Consider the following 13,246-nt stretch of genomic DNA (forward strand, 5'->3'; position numbering starts at 1 on the left):
AATGAGATGAACATAAAGAACATGTCTCAGGTTTTAATTATAGAGGGTCCCTGGGGCACTGCCGTGGGTGCCAAAGATAGAACGAGCTTCGGAAGCATTCTCTAGCTATTTTATCATTTGACCGGCATGGAAGAATTTTATGACCCAGAGAACAGAGTCGTCTGGGGGCAAATGATGTTTAAGTGCTTCCTCTGAAAACCCAGGCCTGTAACTGTGAACCTATACCGCGTGTCTTAGGGAAGCAGCACTTACCTAATTCTGTTCCTCAGGCTCAGGCCACAGGTTCCAGCCTGTGAGCCCAGCCCGTCTAGACTGTATCTGTTCTCCGGAGCTGCTTGTGTGCATGTGTTGTGGCTTTGCCTCGGCTCTACGAGGACTGGGTGGAAAAGAAGCGAGGGTGCAGACCGCAGTGGTGACTCCACACCCCGGACACGTGAATGGGTGTGTGTAAGCTCAGAGGTGTTCAGTCGCGTGGGAAGGTGCGGATGGGGGGTGACGGAAAAGGCTCTCTTCCACCCATCCTGGAAGTCCACAGCCGGTTAGCAATTCCTCTACTCCGAGGGCCACTAGAACACTGGCCTGGCAGTGGTTTCTGCTCAAGGGAGAACTTTCCTTCTGCTTCCTCGGTGGGACTTCCTCATAGTTGTTTTTACACTGAAGACTGTGGCTTGGCTGCTGAATATACCAGCTTAATTTAAACGCAAAGGTCTGAAAAGAAAGAAGGTGCAAAAGTGGCCTCATTTGGCCTAAGAAGGATGGGAGGGATGCTGTGTGGGCTCCCGAGGCTTTTCCTCACATGTGCTTCTTTACCCTGCCCTCCAGGCTCTGCCTGAGGGTGCAGTGTGGGCGTGGTTGCTGCCGTGCGCATGCAGAGACTTGAGCCCTTCTTTCACTTACGGGGGAGCCTCTGCTGTGGTACAAGCCGGACGGTATAGGGCGGATGTTATGGGCTCTTCGCTCTACGTGATATCCTGAGAGACATGGCCTTTTGGTATCTCATTTCTGGGCAATTTTAATACATGTGTCGTGAGAGAACTCTTCTCTGTTGGGTGTAGCCTTCTAAAAAAAAAAAAGTTGCTACTGTAGATCCTTGCATTAATATTGACATTTGTGTATTTTTATATACATATAAGATGTATATAAAACACGTATGCATCTTGTGTAAATGTATGCAAAACCTACATTTCTGTTTACAAGTTCTTCTTCTTCCTCTAGTTCTGTGTCCTACATAAGGCGTCGGGCCAGGAGCGGCTTTCCCTTTCGTGGACCACAGGCTAGATTTCCTATGGCATTGTTCCGAAAGCTGGCTACCATCCCCTTCCTGCTGTTGGAGACTCCACACACGCGAACTTGGGTTTGTGACTCAGTGTTACTAGATCACGCTTTCACTAATTCTTTATATCACGAACCAAGAGAAGTATGGCACGGTTTTGAATTCTAAGGGTGTTTTTTTTTTTGTTAAATGCTAACGGTTAGGAGCTCTTCTCTCCTCCGACTTTGTAGAGGAAGGGGGAGCGGTGTCTGCGCAGGTGCAGTCCTATTTTTCCTGAACTGACTGTAGGCCCAGCTGAGTTTTGCGGCTTTCTAGATCTGAACTGCACCGAAGAACTTGTTGAAAGCATGGAGAGAGTCCTACTGTGGCCGTTCTTCAGTGATTGCCAAGAACCCACACTGATCTTTCTGAGGGAACTGTCAGGATCAATCTTACCTACCAGTATTGTCCAGGGAGACGGACGCTGAAGTGTGGGCTGTTCTGGGAAGATGCTGTGGCGAGCGTCGCCGGGCCCTGCTGGGGAGGACGGAGGCTGCCGCGCTTCACCACTGTCCCAGCTGTAACCATTAAGTGGCCATTCGCTTTCAGAATCTTGTGTTAAAGATACAAGACGTGTAAATGTTTTGCTTCACGTGTCTGTGAAGAAGTGTCCTTTCAAAGGAGGTTGTCCTTTAAGGTGCTTACCTGTGTGCTGCAGCCTCGCCCCGCTCCCACTCCGGTTGTGTTTCACTCACGCCTGCTTGTCTTCCTGAAGTCCCAGTTCTGGAAGCAGCGCCTCACCCGTACATCGCTGGTCACGAAACACTTTGGCCAGTTCCCACCAAGTCATTGCCATTTAATAAATGTTGGGGAAAAGGGTGATACGTGCTTGAGAGACTGAGTTTTTGTTGTATTTCTTACAAGTTTTCTTCCCTTGCAGGGCTAGATTCTTCCCTTTACCGTTCTACATATTGTCACTACAGTATGTGAGCTGGCGAGACCCTGATTAGCTTCATGATGGTGAGGAGGGTTGAGGGCGACTTTTCCAGATTGCCCCGGGCTGCTGTGGAAGGACAGAAGTTCTGCTCATTTCCTGGTCTGTGAGGCATTCCCAGCAGCTAAGGTAGCTTCCTTCCTTAGACAACATGAGTGTAGGAAGAGTTAGGCCCTGTCGGGGGTCTTTAGAATTCCACTTACACGTCTGTGAGCACATGGGCCCATCCATATTCCTCAGTCCACCCGGTAACTGGGACACCAGAGCTGCAAAGGCAGTAGCTCAGTTAGGACTTGGATGCCAGCTCGGCATCTCAGCTGTTACCTAGGAATGTGCAGAACTCGACCTGGTTTTTTTTTTTTTTTTTTAGGTTTTAAGTAATCTCTACGACCAATGTGGGGCTCGAACCTGGAAATCGAGTCACATGCTCTACTGACTGAGCCAGCCAGGTGCCCCGAGATGGTCCCTTGTTTTATTAATGCTTTGATAGTGAATATGTGAGACTTACTAGCTCCTTGCCCTTGAATTGATGAACAGCATACTTATATACAGTAATAACCTAAATTGATCCAAATTTGTAAAAACTTTACCTGTACTAGGGAAATACCACTTTAGAGGGCATACTACAGAGTCAGAAGTCCTTGAGGATGTGTTTTTTGGGAAAAGACAACAATTGTCTTTTTATAGTTCATTCTTAAGCTGATCCTTCTGAAGTGTATGAAAAGATATTTTTTCAGCTCACAGTCCCCTTGTAAGAAGATTTCTCTGATTTTGCTTGATAAACTCTTTCTTCTTCAGCGGTAGACTCCCAGTGTTTCCCACCTCGACCCTTCTCACACACATGATGAGATGATACCAGTGAGGAGATGAGCACATTTCTGATTTGTGACTGGCAACAGGTAGGTTTCTAAGTCTCCCTCAGAGCAAGTGTCGTGGGCCATAAACCCCAAGGTGGGATTTCTTACAAAGACTCCCAGGGCAAGGCCGCCCTCTGAGGGCAGGCCGGCGGCTGCTTGGGACGCTGGAGAGTCAGCCGACTGACCGCCTTACCACAAAAGGACGATTTGTCCTTTGGGTGATTTAGATTCAGAGTGTTTATCTGTTGCCAAGAATCAAGTCGCAAATAATTCCCTCACAGCTTTGGTTTTTGAAGAAAAAACAAACTGTAGAACCACAGTGCACTCCAAGTGCCATAGATCTATTTTATTTTTCAGGAAATTAGATTTGTTTTTCTTTTACAAGAGCACAACAGGAACCAAAGTAAAAGAGTAATAGATACAGCACTCAGGATAAATCATATCTTTAAAATAATAATAAAAAAATTTACACCTTGTCCTATATCCTGTTAGTATTTTCATAATATGGCCATGATTGAAAAAACAAAAAGCAAGCATTTACAATTTTTTTTGATAGAGATTTTTATGCCAGGAATGGATTAAAACTTTATACTAATCAGGCTGATGTAAATCTATTTTGGTAACATCGTATCATTAACAAATTTATTTTGGAAATAGATAAAAATATTGCCCCTTGATAATAAATCTTTTTTTTTTCCTTTGATGCAAACAGCTAGAACACCTTTTTCTTTTCCTTTTGATATTCTAAGACAAAAAAAAAATGGTTAATCTTCAGATTAATAAATTAGGTCATTATAATAATAAATTAATTTTTTTTTAAAGTTCAGCAACCTCTGTCCAAGTATTTACAACAATACTTGAAAGTTCCTTTACAAAACAGAACACATTTTCTTTTCACATTAAGCATACTGGGTATCTGTGTCTTTCTCAACAAGCATTTTAAAAAGAAAAATCAATGCACAAATGGGTAATTAGTATAAAAGTGCTGAGAGCTGTTTGAAAAGTTAACACTATAGGATACAGTTATATTTGAGGCAAACTACAACAGACTTCCAGCTTATTATGGACAATATTCCAGTAGTTGTTTCAAACAGTTGTTTGAAGAAAAAAAAAAAAAAATCCAGGAGCTGATTAGTGAGGCAGATAACCTGCCGTCGATGTTTCTGGCCAGTGAGCAAATTGAAAACCAACAGAAAGCAGATCCAAATGAGGAAGAAGATTTTAATTAAAGGATACCTTCTCCATCGCAGGTGTGATGCTGACTGCACAAGGAATGTGCACACTCACACTCACACACACTCAACACACACATCTTTCTTCCCAGATAAACTGCAGGTAGAATAAAATTTTGTGTTATTAAAAATTTGTAAGTGATCAAAAGCATTGATATGGAATGCCTGTTTGTCTTTGTTCTGGTTAAAATCTCATAAAAATACATTCAACAGGAAAACATAAATTGTATGTGTATAAATATATATGCACATATATATTATATACACACGCACACAAATACTTTCGTTTTTTTTTTTTTTGAAGCATAAGATAGTTACATAAATATTCCTATAATTGCTAAAGTTTAAGGAGGCATATTTTTTTTCTGAGCTTCAACAAAGGTGCTTGAATAATATACAATTAAAATGAAGTAGTTTCTATTTTGTAGAATCAGTATAATAATAAGGAAAAAAAATCCCCAAACAGTCCTTTTTAAAAGTTTCTTCTTAAGCTAGAGCTTCAACAAAAACTATGAACAACCAACAACAGAACAAAGCAACAACAGACAGTGAAGTACAGCCCCTGCTGGAAAGACATGGCGCCTTCGCCCTCACCCTCCTTCCCGCCGTGCCGCGGTGAGGGGCTCCAGTGCTCGCGTCAAGAAACCGCTTCCGTCGTGTTCACTTGCTGACTCTGCTAGCAACTGGCTGATTGGCTTGGAAGAAAACGAAAGCAGCAAAAAGTCTAACTGTATCTATCCTTAATAACCCGCGTCAGAGAAATGCCACGACACATTTCTCTCGCCTCCTCCCCGCCTACCGTGGCTGTGACTGTATAGAAAGAAACTTGTGGCTTTAGACCAGGGATGGCTATCAAAAGGTTCTGGTGTGCTGTCTGGCAGTCCTAAGGTGGCTACGGCAGCTGGATCACAAGGCCTTTGTCTCCCGCTCATTCGGGTCTGGGCTTTGCCGCGACCCGTGGCAGTCTTCGGAGCGAGACTTCGGAGCAAGCATCCTCTGGGCCGCTCAGCTGCTTTCATTACACTGGGTTTCTCCCCGAGCCAAGCTGACCAATTCGCCTTCCCAACACCACCCTCCCGACCCATCTCCCCAACCAAACTCGCTGTCCCCCGCCCCCAAACACCTCTACAGCTAGATTACAAGCAAATACATCTTAGCAACTTGAAAAACTTTGGTTCTAAGAAAACACTTGGTCAGTGATCTTGAGGAGAGTGGGAATGTTTGTTCTGCACACTGCTGAAGACAGAGCCCGTCCCGGTAAGTTCTTAGCGCTGTATGTCAAGTCACAATCCAAAATGATCCACTAAGCAAGTGCACGAATTCTAGTTTACTTTTCAAAGCAGATTTAGTCGTCGTCTGTCTTTCAAAACCTCATCCGCATTGCCTTTCTTCACACTGTCTGGTAGAAATTATCTGCCTGGAGGTGGTTCTGTTTCTGCATGCTGTAGAAGCCGCTGAATCTTGCATCTGGTTCGGCAATCCTTAGCATTCTCTGGGAACTGTCCGCTGGGACTCTGCTTCCTTTCTTGCAGTCCACAGACACCAGCTGATTATTTAAGGAAGAAGGCTAGTTGATGAGAGGAGGGGAAAAAAAAACCCACAAAGAATTAGCTATTTCACATATCTTCCATTAACAAATTTCGTACCCGATTCAAGGGAGGTAACAGCTTCACGGGACACTGACGGGCCGGCTGGCTGTGGGGTTTACGTCCTGTTCTAGTACCAATGGTAGTTTCGTGAGGGATACTGACAAACTGTGTTTAAAAGTGAAATGGTCAATAAATTACGTCAGGCTTGCGTCACAGGAACTGAGAAGAGAGTCTGGTGAAGCGACGTAACTATTTTCAAATCTGTAAAGCGCAGACTCATGCTTAAAAGGGTTGAAGACGTCGTCACTGGCCAGGCAGATTTTAAGATAAACACACGATTTTAAATCACTTGCTGGGTAAAAGCATCATCACAGGCTGGGCCAGCCCCATTCTGCATCCAGCCACTCTACGCACGTCATGAGCTAGTCTCTCTTCCCAGCTTTGTACATTGGGGACCGTATCCTGACCCCGCGTGTGCCCAGCAAAGCCTGTGCCCAACATGTACATGTTGAAAGAAAGGGGCAGAAGCATCTGATGGGAATTTCACATGGACGAGTTCTCTAGATGATCGACTGGATTAAAATAATTATTCAAGCTGTTTTCAATTCGTAAGGGTGTAGGAATTTTTTTTTCTTTTCTTTGGAAAAAAACTAAATGCAAAAAGTAGACTTAGGGTTGGAAAGAGTCCTTATTCTCCCTTTAATGAAAATGAATTTTCTCAGTCTTTGAGATAGGCTAATTTGACAATAAATATTCTTTCTCCCTCAATATGAAATGTGTCTCTCTCTGCCTGCTCTAGTTAGTAGTAGTTACAGTCTCTTCAGGATCTTCTGCTACCTTTTCCCTATGCGCTTGCCCTGGACATGTCTCCCTGTCCTTTGGAGTTCTGTATGCACTCATGACACTCTAGTTCCCCTGTCACCCTCTCACCAGGACTTCTTTCCCAATTCTAAGTGGATAGATCACTGAGAAGAAACTCAAATTTTAATTTCTAATACAACGACTTAGGAATCAACTTAGAAGTATTTCTTTTTTAAAACACTTTAAATCCAGGAAATTGGATGTGTGGAAGGTCAGGATCCATTAACCAGTGGTTGATGGGTAATTCATCCAGTGACTGCTCCAGCCCGAGGCAAGTACTATGGCTACGGCTTACTGTGTGTTTGAGGCTACGAAGACCAAAGCAAAACTTTCGCTGGCTAATACAAAAGACATCAAGCAATTTAAGCAAATGCGAGCATGCAAGCTTTCCCAGTTCGGTCACTTAAGACAGACTTTTTCAGGACAGTACCTTAGTTGGTGTTCGATACCAGCAAAGCAGTGGTATCCACTGTTTCTTCTGATTGAAGAAAAGGAATGCTATTATAATAGAGAGGCCAATTACTATGGGAACCACAACTGAGGCAATGGAGTCCAGTGAAGAATCTTCGCCTGGATGCGGCCTGTTGTTATCTCTGTAATCTACCTGAAGGTGACCCATGTCTAGAAGGGGAAAAAAAAATTACAAGCATTTATTACCTAAACCAGAATTTTTAAGTATTCTAATAGTTCCACTGCAAACAGATCAACAACTTGGGTTTCGTTGCTTCCCAGTACTTTCAGGCTAAAACATGACTCAAGTCTAATGATCCGAAGAGCTCTGATGAGAGTGCAGAGCTCTCAGGGATGATGTGAGACAGGAAATATTAGGGTGAAGAGGTTAATAACTGGGCAGGAGGAAGCTGGTTCTAGCTAGCCAAGAAAACAAAATTGTTATGTAGACCTTACAAAAGTGATTAAAACTAGATTACTAAAAATATTTTGATTAACCTGTATGGTCTAAGATTTTGAAGCAGAAACATTAGTTTAGCTCCCTGTTTACCAGCAAATAGGAGACTAGGACAAAGTATTTTTGACTTACTAGAGTAACAGCTAAGACTAATCGCTAGTGGAATAGTAAAAACTAAAGCCAGAATCAAGAGTTTGGTCTTTTGGTTTACTGAGCTCTAAGCAAAAATGCCTCCCTCGTCATAAACTTGTTGAAAACTCACTAGGCCTACTAGATCATTTTCCTGCCTTAGTTTTAATATACTGTATAGGAGACATTTAACTTTGTTCGTTTGAATGAAGGTCTTTCTATTCGTTTAAATCATCATGCTTGCCATGAATATTGCAGAGATAACAAGGTTAGTAACTATATACCAATCAGGAGAACTCCTTGGAAGTTTCTTTACTTTTATTTTCTTTCAAATAAACCACTGTGGGGGCGCCTGGGTGGCTCAGTCGGTTAAGCGTCCGACTTCAGCTCAGGTCACGATCTCGCGGTTCGTGAGTTCGAGCCCCACGTCGGGCTCTGTGTTGACAGCTTAGAGCCTGGAGCCTGTTTCGGATTCTGTGTCTCCCTCTCTCTCTGACCTCCCCTGTTCATGCTCTGTCTCTCTCTGTCTCAAAAATAAATAAATGTTAAAAAAAAACAAAAAAAACAAATAAACCACTGTGGTCGGCCTGTCCAAATGCATCAAAGACCAGGCTAGTGAAAGATGCAGGGGTTACACATTCAAAAGGAGTTGCTCTTAAATGATTCTGGAAACCCGTCTCATAGCAGCACAGTTCTGTGATATTAAGACAGTCTATGGTTTAAAAGATCAGATTTTTGTTAATATGCTGCTGCTTTTGTGTGTGGGAAGAAGAGAACCTTCCTAGTCATTCTATCCAGTGTACATAATACTTTATAGGAAGGTGGAAAAAATCCTACATTTATCAGCATCAACAAAAATGCCAAAGGTAAAAATAACATCTTACTGATGAATTCAGGTTTTAATGAATGAAGGAATGGATTTTTGCCTTACCATATTCCAAATGATATGGCAGATGGTTTTAGGAATATATGTCATACAAGGAAATTGAAAAGTTAATTAAGGAAAATCTTAATGAAAGGAAAATAAAGCTTCAGTTGAGATCTGTTTATAAAATTCAGTCCTTAAGTTCCGTTTTGATGCAAAAATCAGGCCACAAAGTTTAGCTTTGGGCTTCTTAGCAGCCAAAGCAAAAATGGAAACAGGTATCATCAATAAGATTCACAATGTCTTCAAGATTAAAAATAATCAATTGCTTAGGAGAAGTGTAAATTTTCCTGCTATTGACACAGGAAATTTCTCCTCAGGTACTTTGTAACAGAGATACTGTGTAATGCATAGGTCTTCAATATACTACAGCAAGTAAGGCTGTCGTTACGGCCAAAGTCCACCGTCTAGAACAGTGTGTGGCACAGAGTAGGCACCAGTATTTATTGATCGAATGCAAATGTAATGATAAAGCACAATTCAGTCACAGCAATTACACAAGGAGCCAAAACACTGGAGCCAGGAATTTGGCTCTCTGGTCAACCGGCTTGATCTAAATAAGCAGAACACTCAGAATATCTAGGGTAACAACAGACCATTAATCTCTCAAGCAATGAATATTGCTTCCCCCAAAAGAAATAATATAAAAATTGTATAGCAGTGATTTTGAGAATGTCCTTGGAGTAGACGGGAGACAGTCCTGAGTCATGGCTAAGCACAGGTTTATACTCTTAATCAAGACATCTACTTTTATAGAGAAGGCAATACTGACAGGAACTCTGCCTGGCTTTATCTCTTAACTACTGAGAGAGGGAATAACAGGTCTATTATACACAACTGGAAGGACAGAGCTAGGGGAAAAACAAAACGAAACAAAAAACATGGAATATACCCGATGAGTGGAAAAATCAGCACATGTAATAAATTGAACTCTCATGGAGTGAAAACAGCCTGGAAGCGGAGGGTAACCTAATGCATAAATGCTTAGTCCAGAATCCACAGGGACTGAATAATTTATTATTATTCCACTTACATATGTACAAATATGAGTCCTGGCTTAGAAACTGCAGATACCAAGCTATTAGGACAAGGAACATATTTCTTTCCATCATCATGAAGTCTCTGAGCACATGGGGCCAGAAGGAGGCATGTTATCCAGTTACCTGCAGACTTATTTTTATCATTCTGGTTTAAATATGTTATAGCCAACAGGTCTCCCCTGGAGTAGTTATTTGAACTTACTTACCTGCCATTAAAAAGGAACTCGAAGTTAAAATTAAAAAAAAAAATGAAAAATTAAAAAAAAAATGAAAAATTAAAAAATTTTAAAAAGGCAGACCATATATGTGAAGTCTACAGAGATCTCAGTCAACTTCGCACTTACCTCTGGGGAGATGGATAATGTCATTTTCACTGGGTGTGGGCCACAAGGGAACCTCCAGGTCAATCTCTCCACGATGGTTTGTTTTCTCAATGGGTATATTGGTTGGTTCTGGCACATACATTTCTAAAAGAAAGGGATATTTCTCATAAGAGATGATGGAGGGGCTGCTTACTGCTGACTTTGGTCTCTTCAATCCCAATGGATGGTGCATTCAATTCGGTACAATACTGTCCTGGGGCATGAAAGGTCCAGTTTCTGCAACTGCATCATTACTACTAGAAAGTCACTGGCTTTGCAAGGGTGGGAAGCGTGTCATATAACCATATTCCCCCTCAATCCCCCCCCCCCCCGCCCATGTAAAAGTAGTGGGGGAGAGTTTTCTCCACCAGGGTCAGAGGCTCTGCTTTTTCATGTCAGATGGTGTTGGCCCTGTAGTTCTGTGCAAACTGACAGGGACTGGCTGAAATGGAAGGATTTCTTTTATTTTCCATCAGCTAAATACTATATACCTTAATAAGCTGCTTCTCTTTAACCCATGAATGTTGAATCACTTCTATAAAATATGTCCTAGGAAGTGAAAAAGTTAAAGCATCTTTCACTCTTATTTCTTTGTCAATTCCCCTAAATGGGAATAGACCGTAAGCAGACCTCCTGAGGTCCGGCCTGGCTTAAGCATCACATGTCTGTTTTATCACCAGTGGAACCATGTGGATTGGTAGATGATTTTCAGTAAATATGTTTCCATGATCTAACTTGATCATTTGGGCACTTGGATCAGTAAGATACTATAAATGAAACAAAACTAAGAAGAAGAATATTCTTTATCCCAAATTTCTTTTTCTTTTCTAATATTTCTTTTTTGTTTATTTTTAGAGAGAATGAGAGAGAGAGAGAGAGAGAGAGAGAGAGAGAGAGAGAGAGGGGAAACACAAGTGGGGGAGGGGCAGAAAGAGGGAGACAGAATCCAAAGCAGGCTCCAGGCTCTGAGCTGTCAGCACAGAGCCCAACGTGGGGCCTGAACTCATGAACCATGAGATCATGACCTGAGCCAAAGTCGGACGCTTAATCGACTGAGCCACCCAGGTGCCCCTTTTTTTTCCTGTTTTAAAGCTAAATTCTACAAGGGACCCGTGAAAACAGTTGAAAGTTTTTCTTGGCCACTACAAATATATTTATATATCCTTTCTTCATCTGGCTAACAACCAGCCCAACATTTTTCTTTTTTAAGTTACTATTCTTTATTTCAATAAAATTCCGTATAGAAGGTACAATCAAACGTTTTCTATGTCACTTTATAACTGCTGGAGATGCTATACTTTTGAACTTTCCTGGGTTGTATATATAGACAGCTGAAAGCTCTAAGTCAGTATGTATCAGACAAACACACTGGACTATATGCCCAGACACCTTTTAAATAGATGAGGCAACAGTAAGGATGTCTCAACATGCTCTAAAGAAGTAATTCTTGAGAACCCGTATTCTCAAAAGGCAACACAAAAATCTGCATCAACCATGTATCTCCTTTTGGCCAGATCCTGCCGTATTATTAACCAATTTTTATAAGGTTACTCAACATTGGTCATACTAAATATTCACTAATAGCCTAATTTAGTCCAACATAAAATACATAAAATGCAAGGTATAGAAGTTAAAATAGAACTAATATCCTCCCTGCTTACAGTGATTGGTGTCTACCCCATAGTCCCCTGGCTTTCAAGAAGAAAGCCTGGCTTTCAAGATGAATTATAGAGAGGAGAAAAGTGACAGGGAAGAGAGTATTTGCTCTGCTCATAACACCGTGTATTAATGGAGTACCCGGCAGGGAGGTAAAGTCAGGTTAAGTCAGTTACCCAAGATGACGCATCCAGGAACTGGCAGAGCTGGGATTCAAATCTGTTCTGGGATGCCATGGCCCAGGTCTTCCTGGTTGGTGCCCCCCAAGAATAAACTTATTTTGGCTTTTTGTCCCTCAGTCTTGTGCTTTCTTACTTAAATACAGATGACCCTTGAACAACAGGGGTTTGAACTGTGCAGGTCTACTTATACATGGATTTTTATCAGTACAGTGCTGTAAATGTATTTTCCTTATGGTTTTCTTAATATTCTCTTTTTTCTAGCTTCCTCTGTTGTAAGAATATAGCATGTAATATGTATAAAATACAAATATGTGTTAATTGACTGTTTATGTTATCCGTAAGGCTTCTGGTTGACAGCAGGCTATTAGTAGTTAGGTTTTTGGGGAGTCCAAAGTTGTAGGGGGATTTTCGAGTGCACGGGGACTGGTACCTCAGACATGACCAGAGCTAGACACGTGAATACCTGAAAACTCTTGAATTAAAAAGAGAATTTACTGAAAATACTATTGAATTAAAAGGAGAATTTACTGAAAATACTATTTACAGAAGCAGGGGCCTGAGTACAACCAATGACTCAAACTTTTCTGTCCTATCTGAATCACCTGAAGAGCTTATAAAATGTGCTGCATCTCAGGGGTCCTGATTCGGCAGGTCCGCAGTGGGTGATTCTGGGACGGGTGTGTCAGACATGGGGTCTCATTCACCCCCTGACAAACCCTGATTGTGTGATATCAATTTCCTGGAGGAGTTTGGAAAAAAAAGTGACCTTGACACTTATGTGACATCTTTCTATGCCACAGCATGTCTGAGGGCCTCCCCTGTGGGTCTAGCACACAGCACTGAACCTTCCCATCATGCAGGGGCCACTCTACCGCTGGCACCTGAGACCTCAGTAGAGAAGGCCACTGTAGGCTCTATTCCCCCAAACCTGGGAATGTCAACGGCTAAGTAGCCAATCCCCCCCCCCCCCCCCCCCCCACCAAAGGTCCCCAGAGAGGGGATCGGTTCAGTTTCACGTCCGGGTTTTCTGGGGGAGAGCACCAGGAAACAGTTTTGAAATCCTTGTGCCTTCTAGCTGCATATGCATAGATTTCAAGTGAAACCCCCACCACCAACAGACAGTTCAAACCGTCCTCCCACAGATGCTTCGAAAGGCTCTACTTGGCATCAGCGGGAAAGGGAGAAGGGTGTGCCCTGGATGAGGGAGAATGTCTTACAGAGTAATTAATTCTATTACCACTGTCCACAAATACTTCCTGA

General features: G+C 42.3%; 2 protein-coding genes across 4 annotated transcripts in view; one reads left to right on the forward strand and one right to left on the reverse strand.

Moving 5' to 3' along the window:
• The window catches only part of FEZ2 (fasciculation and elongation protein zeta 2), a 45,276-nt gene extending 41,149 nt beyond the window's left edge, over positions 1–4,127 (forward strand). For both annotated transcript variants that reach the window (XM_049651893.1, XM_049651895.1), the window contains one exon: positions 1,216–4,127. In XM_049651893.1, coding sequence (XP_049507850.1) covers positions 1,216–1,232 — 17 coding nt within the window. In that variant the 3' untranslated portion in view covers positions 1,233–4,127. The remainder of the gene's footprint in view (positions 1–1,215) is intronic.
• Positions 4,128–4,204: 77 nt separating this feature from the next.
• Positions 4,205–13,246, reverse strand: part of CRIM1 (cysteine rich transmembrane BMP regulator 1) — a 187,788-nt gene continuing 178,746 nt past the window's right edge. For both annotated transcript variants that reach the window (XM_049651883.1, XM_049651882.1), the window contains 3 exons: positions 10,131–10,253; positions 7,216–7,406; positions 4,205–5,902 (listed from right to left, as the gene is read on the reverse strand). In XM_049651883.1, the coding sequence (XP_049507840.1) occupies positions 5,726–5,902; positions 7,216–7,406; positions 10,131–10,253 (491 nt within the window). In that variant the 3' untranslated portion in view covers positions 4,205–5,725. The remainder of the gene's footprint in view (positions 5,903–7,215; positions 7,407–10,130; positions 10,254–13,246) is intronic.

This window comes from Panthera uncia, assembly GCF_023721935.1.
Source record: "Panthera uncia isolate 11264 chromosome A3 unlocalized genomic scaffold, Puncia_PCG_1.0 HiC_scaffold_12, whole genome shotgun sequence".
Classification (NCBI taxonomy): domain Eukaryota; kingdom Metazoa; phylum Chordata; class Mammalia; order Carnivora; family Felidae; genus Panthera; species Panthera uncia.